The 11,449-nt window shown below is 43.0% G+C and overlaps 1 protein-coding gene across 2 annotated transcripts; it reads right to left on the bottom strand.

Annotated features, from left to right (window-relative positions):
* Window positions 1-410: 410 nt before the first annotated feature.
* Window positions 411-4,362, bottom strand: LOC117710096 (vomeronasal secretory protein 2-like). 2 transcript variants are annotated; one of them, XM_076937661.1, is made up of 7 exons: window positions 4,192-4,360; window positions 3,568-3,704; window positions 3,277-3,347; window positions 2,117-2,227; window positions 1,376-1,477; window positions 1,045-1,071; window positions 411-621 (listed from the first exon to the last, which is right to left on the bottom strand). In XM_076937661.1, the coding sequence occupies exons 1-7, from the start codon at window positions 4,282-4,284 to the stop codon at window positions 572-574; spliced, it is 591 nt and encodes a 196-aa protein (XP_076793776.1). In that variant the 5' UTR covers window positions 4,285-4,360; the 3' UTR covers window positions 411-571. The 2 variants fall into 2 exon arrangements, with proteins under 2 accessions (XP_076793776.1, XP_076793777.1); XM_076937662.1 differs by lacking the exon at window positions 411-621 and adding an exon at window positions 787-809 and having other exon boundaries at window positions 4,192-4,362.
* Between the last annotated feature and the right edge of the window lie 7,087 nt (window positions 4,363-11,449).

The raw sequence follows: 11,449 nt of genomic DNA, 5'->3' as shown, positions 1-11,449 counted from the left end.
GCAAAAAAAATGACTACTGGGGCTGTATCTGCTACTGTCTTGCTTTAGGGGTGATGATCAAGGATTTAGTAGGACTTATAACCTTGGTCACATTTGCCACATAACTAACTGCTATTAGTTATCTTCACAGGATTCCTTGAAGTCCCCACTGGAACAAGATTTCTATAGGAAGCTGTACACATTTGAATCTGTAATGCCACCTCCCAAGACCTTCCTGACTCAGTAGCTTCCCAACACCTTCAGAAGCCCTGTTGGATGGTGTCCCATCAACTGAATTTCTGGGATATCCTATATCCTACATGACTGTAGAATGCTATGATCCTTGGGGGTTGGCACTTACTGTCCCATAGCACCTGAACATTGTCACACAGTTTTAGAAATGACAGAAGACTTCACAAGCACAGGCTGGATTCAGAATGGATGCTTATGGATTTACTTCAGTTTGGGGTACATAGAGGGTGGTGGCAGGAGTATGGTCCAGTGGGTACTTAGTGTCCAAGATGAGATGGTCTTGAAGGAGATGTCACGGTGTTGTGTGGTCATGGAGAAGAACGTAACAGGGAATGTACTACTATGCATTGGAGACAGAGTTGGCTTGGGATTTGCAATTCTGAGGGGCAGCTGTACCAGGAGGAGGAACAGAGTTAAAGGACCCTTTTTATACTATGGGAGTAACAATCAAAGTGTGACTCATAGAAAACAGATGCCAATCAAAGAACTTCCTTCACACATATACTGTGAGAACACTGCTGGGCAACTATGATCCTCAAGCACCATCTACCCACCTGACCAGGTAGGTCACTAAGCATCTATCATGAGGTTGTCAGGTGGGAGAGTCACATGAAGACCATAGCATAGAAAGGAGAAAAGGAGAGATTGAAGAGTGGCCTGCAATTTCACATCAGACCACACCCTTGACAGGCCACTCATGCTTCGACATGAAAGTCTAACCTATCTCGGTATAAGGGCCCAAGTAAATGAACAACAAAACCCTAGTACTGAGGAGGCTGAGCTGTCCTGGTGGTCTTCTATGGAGTTACTTACCATTGTGAACTTTAGGGACACACATTTCTGTAGAAACAAAGAAAAAGCCAGGGCTGCAGCGGGACACTGAATGAAGATAGAGACCCATCACACTTCAGCTTAAATGCCATCATGACCAAGTACTGAAGCACAGACATGTTGTCCATATGAGGGTTGAGGAGGGCAAATGGTGGGACAAAGACACCAGGGGCATGGAGAAACACAGGTGTCACTCAGAGTAGTATCTGATATAGAAGGACATGGGGAAGGGACATGTGTATCTCTATGTAACTACCGAGAAGCATGGTCTCTTCGGTGGACTAATGTGTGATCTCTATAGTCACCCACTCACCTCTCTGCTCAGGCACAATGATGTTTTCTGGTGGAAAGCCTTTAAGCTGTATGAATTTCTTGAACTCTTCTAGGGCCTGGCGGTTCTCGTTGAGGTCCTTCCCTGTGAGCACAGATTTCATATGAAGGGTTGTAGTTGCACAGTTTTGGAGGGAGCAGTGGCACAAGGACAGAATCAATGCCCAGCACTATAAGCTTCACACTGACCCACGTCCAGGCAGAGGAAGAGGGATCACTTAGATTAGACAGGGAGATGGGGTTTGAATGGAAGTTATGAACATCAGCCCACAGACAGGTAAAAAGAGATGACATATATTCTGAATGGCTGGAAAAAATCAAACCCTGAGCCAGAAAGAACCTGGGTCAGAGGGACACTATTCTGTGTCTCAACTCTAGGGGGTCATTGTTGACCAAAAGACCCAACCCTTCAAGCTGACATTCATAACAGCTGAGAACTCACAAAATGGTGCTTGAGAGTTCACTTCTTGGAGCATATATCTTGACTGGTTATGGCCCTAAGGGTCATGTCTACTCTGTTCCATGACAGTCTCTGTCCAGTTGACTCTTCTCGCTTAGATAATGCACACAACAAAAGCAGTGCCTGGCCTGTGTTCAGACCTAGACACCTATAAAATACTCCCATTGTAAGCATTATACTGCCCAGTGCCAATGGGCAGCACCTATACATCCTCTGGCTTCTGCTAGTAGAGACACACGGGAAATGGGGTGACCAGGGTCCTACCTATGAGCTCTGCCACATAGAATTTGCCATCAATTAACTTGCATTCACTGTAGAAGACGTAGTGGTCCAAGACTGGAAGCTCATAGATGTATGTAAGTAACGTATCCCAAACTGGAGGTGGACAGAGAAAATGGGTCTGTAGTGTCTTCATCTGGAAACATCATTCTGACTCACACTAAGAAATGTTTAGAATAGTAGTTCTCACCATTCCTAATGCCATGACCCTTTAATTCATTTCCTAATGTTTTGATGATACCCACCCATAACATTATTCCATTGCTACTTCATAACTGTAATTTTGCCATAGTTAGAGTCCCTAATGTAAATATCAGATAAGTCTGATATCTGATATGTAACACCCCAAAGGATTGAAACCCACAGGCTTTCAAATATTATTCTAGGAGATATTATCAATATCCTATGAAATCCTGATCATATAAAGCCTGTGCTTGCTCTAGACTCATCACAGGACCAAAGTTCTCTACTAAAAATGTATCATCCCAGGTATGGACTATGAAACAAGGGTGGCAACTAAGGATGGAGGTTGGACATGCCCCTTAGCAGCAGCACTGTCCTACTTCCAAGATCCTAAACCTCAATTTTCCTATGGTCCAAAGGACGGGATTATAGAGAGGTAAGTATAGTCTCTCCTGTGAACTAGTGTATAACCACTAAAGGCCCCTGGAAGTTAACCAGCCAGCCTCTGATGCAAGCTCAGCAGAATCGAGATACTCAAACCACAGGAGCATGTCCCTGTAAGAGAGTATCACATGTAGCCCAGAAGACTGTGACAGCTAAGGTTAAACATCAGCTTGACAAGCAAGAATGTCATGGAGATGTGGCTTTGCTCATTCTATGACACATTGTCTTAATTATGATAAATGAAGTAGTGAGAAGCACCTTAACTGTGGTGAGACTATCCACTTGGGAACAGACCCTGGACTGTGTATAGCGGAGTGAGCCACATAAGTATTAGCATGCAAACATCCCTCATTCTCTTCTGTGGGTAGTTGATTTAATATAAACAGAGGCTTTAAGCACCATCTGTCTTGAATTCTCTGCTATGATGGATACTACTTTGAAAAGTGAGTCCCCCTTTTTTTCTATTCAGTAGAGGCTTTGATTTTATCATGAGAGAAGAAATTCCATCAGGTACTCACCAGCTTTGTATAGGCCAGGTTTCTCTATTTTCTCCATCAGGAATTCAAGCTGGACACACTCGCCATTATGCCTAGTGAACAGGTAACACCAGGCTCATTCAGAGCCCATACCTGAGCTTTGCACAGCTTGCATAGTGAATCAGAGTCTCACAAATGCCATATCATCGGAAGCCATTTCAAAAGGATGCTGGGTTGGGTCCACTCAAAGGAATAATCTGCTTGTCATCAACACTCACAGCATAGATGAAAATGGAAGGGAAAGCAGGGAGGTGGCATGGTGCTGATACTCACAAAAAAGTTAAAGTGACTTCCATGTTTCCCTTCTGCAGTGCTCTCACTACAAGAGGGAATTTTTGTATTTTCATTGGTCTCAGCTCTGTGATGTTCAGGTCATTCACTATTGCCTTGTGGTACCAGATTCCTGACATCTATAACAGACAGAATTATAAGGACACCCCAGCCCAAAACAAGATTTCTCACAGACTCCAGAACATTGGCAAGTCCCTGAAAAAACATTTCAGAGCCCAGTGAGATGGGAGGTCCCAAAAACCCAGTTCTGTTTTCTAAGATATGCCTGAAAACCCAGGTTCCAGTTAGGCTGAAAGTGTGGGTTTCCAGAGCCCTCAAACACTTTGGGTCTATTACAGCCCATTGAAACATTCTGGTTCTTAGAGTCAATGCAACAAGAAAACGTCTGTGTTCCAGCTAAGGAGCCTGGGGGATCCACACCAGCTGGCAGAACAGCAATTAGAGACAGCCAAGAAGTTGAGAGCAGAAAAGACTCCAGACAGAGGTGCAGTGTTAGAGGCCAGATTCAGAGGAATTGAAAGCTCATGAGTGCAAGCTCCAATCTTCAAGTGAAAAACAACAGTCAAACCTCCAACTACCCCTGTCCACCATCCCTCCCTGCCTCACATTCCTGTCTTCTGAGAGGAAGGGCAGGTCATCCTGGGCCTGTACGACAGCCAGCAGACAAAACAGGGTGACAGTCAAGACCAGGCTCTTCATCTTCAGAGGCTCTGACCTCTCGACAAGGCAGGTCACCTGGGTGACTCAATAAGGCTGTGCTGGCTCCTCACAGAATGTCCTTTATCGGCATAAATGGCAGTGACCACACCTCTCCTATACAAAGCTGTGTTCATCATCGGGGTGGAGGTTACTGTAACCATACGCTGCCAACTGCAGATAAAGACACAATGCCCTGAAATGTCTGCATCACATAAGGGTGCCACATAGAAAAGACACACTACATTAATAAACAAAGCAGCCAGGAAGGGAGGGCCCTGGCTTCCTCTTGCACCTTCTCCACACTAACATTTGCCCTCCTGCCACCCTTGGCTTCCTTGGTCATCTTACCTAAGTGACCTTCTCCCACTTGAGCTGAGAAAACAACTGAGCTTCTTAACCACACACAACTCTAACAATGCTCTGGGAACAAACTAGGCACAAGGAGCCCAGCAACTTGCCTTTTGATACTGGGTGACCCCACCTCAGATATGAGCATGAAATTTTACATGTGTCAAGATCAAATTGACAACCAGAAGCTCCTAAACCTTTACTGTTGTGAGAGGGATGAACCACATAAAAACATTAGAGACCACAGTCGCCAGAACAGCTTCACTTTGTACAACAGGGAGCTGTGTTCAATGAGACCACTTCTTAATCTCCAGCCTCTCATCCCTCTCCTTCTTTATCAGCTGTAACCATCACCCATCTATCTACTCAATTATATGCACAGCTCCTGGAGAGTAAGAACTTGACTCCTGTAATGCACACTTTATTCCAGAAACTAGACAGGATTTAGCCACATACAGCAGTCACCAATCTGTATGCACTAAAGGGAAGTTTCTCCACTGTGGATCAGAGTTTTGTATGCAACAATGGGACTTCCATCTTCTGATATGTTCATTATCTTAGAAGGTTAGGATAGGACACATGGAACACCTGTGATGCCTTGATAGAACTCAGGTTCCTTCCACATCTATCGTGATGTGAAACCCATGAGGTCCTTCAAATACTTTTGTGAACCCACAGTTGAACAAGTTTCTTAAAACACTACAGCTCCTGATTTACCAAAGCTTTCCCTACTTTGTCAGTTTGACAACTGTCAAGCCCTCAAGGTGACCTTGTGCTTCAAATGGGGAAGCACAAGTAACATATGGAGGCCTGGGAGCCACCTGGGCCCAGAGCCCACAACTGAGCTGCCTTGGCCACCTCATCTTCTGGATGCAGCCCAGCTCCCTCTCCAGCAGGAACTGTATTTTGTCCCTCCACTTCAGAATGGGGGGGTTCAGGTTCAGTGACCTGAGACCCATCTTACCTGAGCTATAGAGAGAGGTCCTAGTGCTACAAAGGCACCTTTCTGCCTCTGTTGACTCATCCTGGACAGCTTCAGGAATCTATAAACAGTATTAATATGCACCCTATGATAATCCCTGGGCTGTGCTGAGGAGCTGCCATAATCCAGTCCTGTAAGCTACTGCTGAGCAGGAAGTCTAATATCCATGGTGTAATGGGGTGGAGCCAGTGCTCTTTACGCAAAAAATTAGTGAGCAGCCTAGAGTCTCTGAATCCTGGATGACAAGGACTTTGTATACTTGTGCTACAGAAAACATCATATATAACTTTACCACACTGTTGGCAGTGGTGTTAGTAGTTCTTCCATCATAAAAACCGTGACAGCCACAAGCAGATGTTTAACAGATGATGTCTGCAGCCATGAGTCTTTAGTGAAATCTGAAAGGCATCTCCTGCACTCTACAGATTCTTCCCATCATGTGCCCAGCTGCCCCCATATCCATTCTGGCTGAAGTTCTGCAGCTGTGCTCATAGACACCTGTTATATTAAAGTGATTAAAGCTGCCGTGAGGAGATTAAGGGAAAGGGGCTCTAGGCAGTCCTGGGAAGACAGGTGGTAGGAAAAGAAGATGGTGTCTACTGATGTTAGATGCTCCCTGGAGTCAATAGAACAATTGGTTGTAGTCAGCCCTAGGTAATCCTCAGAAACATGGTAGGAACAAAGGGAGAGTCCTGGCCCATGCTGTTTCCATATTCTAAGGCATGCATTTTTATGCCTCCCCTTCCTTTCTATTTGTAGTTCCTGCAGGGATTCCAGGCTCCAGAATTCTAGTCTTCATTGCTTCTGGTCATATTCCTCATTATCCTTGAATTATAACCTCAGATTGATCACATCTTCTCTCTTATGCTAATTCCTAGGTACCTCACTGCAAAGGACAGAGTCTGAACTTTATCAGGCATTACAGATAGATGTTTATTTTTAAGTTTTTTATTGATTCCTTCTGGTTTCACAACATGCACCCCAGTAACACTCATCCTCCTGCCCATTCATATCTGCTTTTTGCCCCTGCAATCTCCCCCCACCTAAAATTTAAAATGTACAAATAAACAAAGAAATAAGGAACAACAAACAAAGCATAGGAACATTTCTTCATTGAAGCTGAAGTGTGTCACACACTCTATTTCTTTGCCCACATTTATTTCAACAGATAGACATTTACTATAATCCATTTTTTACTTATTCACTTTACATCCCACTCACTGACCTACTCCCAGTTACGCCCTTGCACAATCCTTTCCCCATACCCCATCCCCTTCTCCTCTCATTGTGTGGGGACCCATGGGTATCACCCCACCCTGGAACTTCAAGTCTTCAAGGCTAGGTGCTTCATCTCCCACTGAGTCCAGTCAAGGCAGTCGAGCTAGAAGAAAATAACCGTCCTTCCAGTCTGGGCCAGAGCACTGAGCAGATCTTGGGTGGCAGCTCTGCCCCCAATTTCCAAGAACCCAGAGGAAACAGGGATCCCAGGCGCTCTAACTTGGGCAGTATCTTAGGTAAGCAGAGAGCAAGGCCTGCCCCAAACAGGGAGTAACTGAGACTCACAAGGACCTAGGAAGTCACTCTTGGCCTGGAACACTGGTTCCTTCCGGTCTGGCCCAGAGCACTGAGCAGATCTTGGGTGGCAGCTCTGCCCCCAATCTCCAAGAACCCAGAGGAAGTGGGTATCCCAAGTGCTCTAACTCAGGCAGTATCCTGTCTGAGCTTGAGCACTGAGCAGATTTTGGGCCCCAGCGCTTACCCCAGTAGTTGCACCCACCCACAAAAATTCTGATACAACCAAGAAAAGAGGAAAGACAGGCTCCAGTCAGGGACAGGGCAGGTAGCACTAAGGAGATACAGATGGCAAAAGGCAAGCTCAAGAACATAAGCATCAGTAACCCAGGGTACTTAGCATCATTAGAACCTAGTTCTCCCACACAAGAAAGTCCTGAATTTCCCATATCACTAGGAAAGCAAGATTCAGATTTAAAATCACTTCTAATGATGATGATAGAGGACTTCAAGAAGGACATAAATAACACTCTCAAAGAATTTGAGGAGAACACAGGTAAACAGGTAGAAACCCTTAAAGTGGAAACACAAAAATCCCTTAAAGACTTACAAGAGAACACAACCAAACAGGTGAAGGAATTGAACAAAACCATCCAGGACATAAAAATGGAAGTAGAGACAATCAAGAAATCACAAAGGGAGATTACCCTGGAGATAGAAAACCTAAGAAAGAAATCAGGTGTCATAGACACAAGCATCACCAACAGAATACAAGAGATAGAAGAGAGAATCTCAGGTGCAGAAAATATCATAAAAATATTGACACAACTGTCAAAGAAAATGCAAAAAGTTCTTAACACAAAACATCCAGGAAATTCAGGACACAATGAGAAGAACAAACCTAAGGATAATAGGTATAGATGAGAGTGAAGATTCCCAACTTAAAGGGCCAATAAATATCTTCAACAAAATTATAGAAGAAAACTTCCCTAATCTAACAAACAAGATGCCCATAAACATACAAGAAGCCTATAGAATGCCAAATAGACTAGACCAGAAAAGAAATACCTCCCGTCACATAATAATCAAAACACCAAGTGCACAAAACAAAGAAAGAATATTAAATGCAGTAAGGGAGAAAGGCCAAGTAACATATAAAGGCAGACCTATCAGAATTACACCAGACTTCTCACCAGATACTATAAAAGCTAGAAGATGCTGGACAGATGTCATACAGACCCTAAGAGAACACAAATGCCAGCCCAGGCTACTATACCCAGCAAAACTCTCAATTACCATAGATGGAGAAACCAAGATATTCCACAACAAAACCAAATTTACACAATATCTTTCCACAAACCCAGCATTACAAAGGATAATAGCAGGAAAGCTCCAATACAAGGAGGGAAATTATACCCTAGAAAGAGCAAGAAAGTAACCCTCTTTCAACCAATCCAAAAGAAGATAGCCACACAAAGATAACTTCACCTCTAATAACAAAAATAACAGGAGACAACAATCACTGTTTCTTAATATCTCTTAACATCAATGGACTCAATTCCCAAATTAAAAGACATAGGCTAATGGACTGGCTACATAAACGGGACCCAACATTTTGCTGCATACAGGAAACCCACCTCAGTACAAAGACAGACTCTACCTTAGAGTAAAAGGCTGGAAAACAATTTTTCAAGCAAATGGTCCTAAGAAACAAGCTGGAGTAGCCATTCTAAAATCTCCAGCCTGAGAACACAAAAGGAGGGACTCATGGCTCCACCTGTATAGTAGTTGAGGGTGGCCTTGCCAGGCGTCAGTGGAAATGGACAGCCTTGGTACCTGAAAGTTTGGATTCCCTAGTGTTGGGGAATTTCAAGAGCAGGGAGGTGGGAATGAGAGGATGGTGGGAGCACACCCTCATAGTAATTGGAGGAGGAAAGATGGGGTAAGGGGTTAGGCATCAGTGGAAGTAGAGGGCCTTGGTGCCTGAAATTGTGGATTCCCAAGTGTTGGGGAATTTCAAGAGCAGGGAGGCGGGAATGACAGGATGGTGGGAGCACACCCTCATAGTAATTGGAGCGGGGTAAGGAGTTAGGCATCAATGGAAGTGGAGGGCCTTGGTGCCTGAAAGTTTGGATTCCCTAGTGTTGAGGAATTTGAGAGCAGGGAGGCGAAAATGGGAGGATGGTGGGAGCACACCTTCATAGAAATGCCCAGAATTATATGGATTAGACATGTTAGAGGCAGGCCGCCAGAAGACTAGATTTCAGAATTCAAACAAACCATTATCTTGATACTAAAATTTGTTTTGAGAATCGTATATTGCAGAATACATAGCCTTGGTGTATCTACTCATCAGGCAAGCTGAGCACACCTGCTCAAACCTCTAATGTCCTGGAATTCCAGCCAGATGCAGTGAAGACACAGTGTCAGAGGCTTATCAATTTATTCTTCCCCCAACCCCTCTTCTAATATCTCAACACCCATAATCAGCTTGAAGAAGTTAATGAAGAGTTGACACTCCTATTCCCTGGGCTTGGGGACTGAGGTGGTTAATATTGGGCTGTCTTTCTAGGGAAAAGTAGTGGCTTTGGTGGAACAAGGAGGATTAGCTAGGATTTATTGCATAGCCATAACTTACTGGTAGAAATATGTATAATTGTTATTAAGATGAAGTTATAATTTCTTAAATGGTGCAAAATTTACTTTGAGTTCAAATTTAAGATTTTTATTGGTACGAATTTTTTATAAATATAAAAGTGAGATGAATATTGTTACTATCGTAGGCATTGAGCCTGTATAACACATTTAGGAATACAAGGCTTAGACCCAGTCCTTCTTTAACTTTTTAAACTTATTTGAGATGGTTAGACTGTGAGTTAAGGGCCTATAGCAAATTCATGGCTTTGAGTTTATTGTTAGGAAGTTTTCTATATTTTCTTTAGAAATAGCTGAGAGGAGTTAACAGACAACAGTCCAGATAGCCTTACATGGATAGTTGGTTTTCAAAACATCAGAAATCCACAGAATTGACATTACAAACATTTCAGTATTAATGTTCATTTTGATTAGAGACATGTCTGCTCCTGACAGCTTCCTGTCTTGGATTCCAAGAAGAAATTGAGCATCTTTGGAGTTATTCCAGTTGTGGTGAGGCAGCTACTAGGCAAGAATTGCCTCTTTCCATCTACAGACAAAATACTGTCCAGAAAAGGACACACTTGCAGAATAGTCGACTGATTATATCTGCCAAGACAGAGTAATCAGCCTTTAATAATTCTGCATCACTAGGTCTGTCAGATGATCCTGGGCCAGAAGGCTGAAGATCAGATGCTCCAACATTCTGTAGTATAGGGACTGTCCAGGAGTCCAGCGGTCTCTATAAATTGGCTATGATTTAGAAGCTATGTATGCTTTGTGCTTCCCATAATCTCAGTTAACTCAGTCATTCTGGATTTCTGATGGGGTTGGAAACTTATAGTCTCATAGCCAATCCTTGCTATATACTTCGAGAGAAAACATTTGAGAGGATGGTTTTTAGCTGACATTCATTCTAAAGCCAAGAAAAAAAAAAGCCAGGCTCAGAACAAAATCTTTTATTTAGGAGAGATGACAGAGGTTTTGCTTAGTCAACAAAATGATGGACTGGGTATTAGGTCTATCTTGCACCTTACTGACATAAATTAGTATAGTTATGCTCTAACTGTATTTTGAGAGAAAAGTTTTATTTTAACAGGAAGGGTGATATGTAGGAGGAGCTAAGGTGGGAGGAGTACAGAGAGGAGGAGGAGAAGGAGATGAGGAAGAGAAGGAGAGGAGGAGCTAGGTGATGAGAGAGAAAGGGGGGGCAGACATGGAGGCGTATATTCGCATGTCTCTGTGAGTCAAAGATAGTTGATATATCTAGATTGGGTATTAGGTTACACTTCTGATTGATATTGAGCATTACCAAACTTATAAAGCCATTGGTCAACATTTTTAAAAAATGTATAAAAGCAAAAAGGAGAAGAGGATATGGAATAGGGGTTTTCTAGGGAGGGGAAATGGAGAAAGGGGATGGCATCTAAAATGTAAATAAAATATCCAATAAAAAATAAATTTAAAAAAAGAAAGGGAAAAAACCAAAAAAAGAAACTTAAATCAATAGCAAAGTTGGAGACATAAATATACATTTGAACATTAAAAAAGAAAAGAAAGAAAGAAAGAAAGAAAGAAAGAAAGAAAGAAAGAAAGAAAGAAAATAACTAACATACAGGCACCAGATTTTGGGATAGCTCCCACTTCAGTTGTTTGGGAACCACACTAAGACCAAGCTGCACATAAGAT

The sequence above is a fragment of the Arvicanthis niloticus genome, chromosome 6 (genome assembly GCF_011762505.2).
Source record: "Arvicanthis niloticus isolate mArvNil1 chromosome 6, mArvNil1.pat.X, whole genome shotgun sequence".
In the NCBI taxonomy this organism is placed as follows: domain Eukaryota; kingdom Metazoa; phylum Chordata; class Mammalia; order Rodentia; family Muridae; genus Arvicanthis; species Arvicanthis niloticus.
The sequence above is the reverse complement of the archived record's forward strand: the minus strand, read 5'-3'. Positions and strand labels throughout refer to the sequence as shown.

Coding starts and splice junctions, on each gene's coding strand:
- LOC117710096 (XM_076937661.1), bottom strand. CDS start 4,284: ATGAAGAGCCTGGTCTTGACTGTCACCCTGTTTTGTCTGCTGGCTGTC. Junction 3,348..3,567: donor GAAGTCACTTTAACTTTTTT/GTGAGTATCAGC, acceptor CCTGTTCACTAG/GCATAATGGCGAGTGTGTCC. Junction 622..1,044: donor TGTCCCTAAAGTTCACAATG/GTAAGTAACTCC, acceptor CTCCTGGTACAG/CTGCCCCTCAGAATTGCAAA.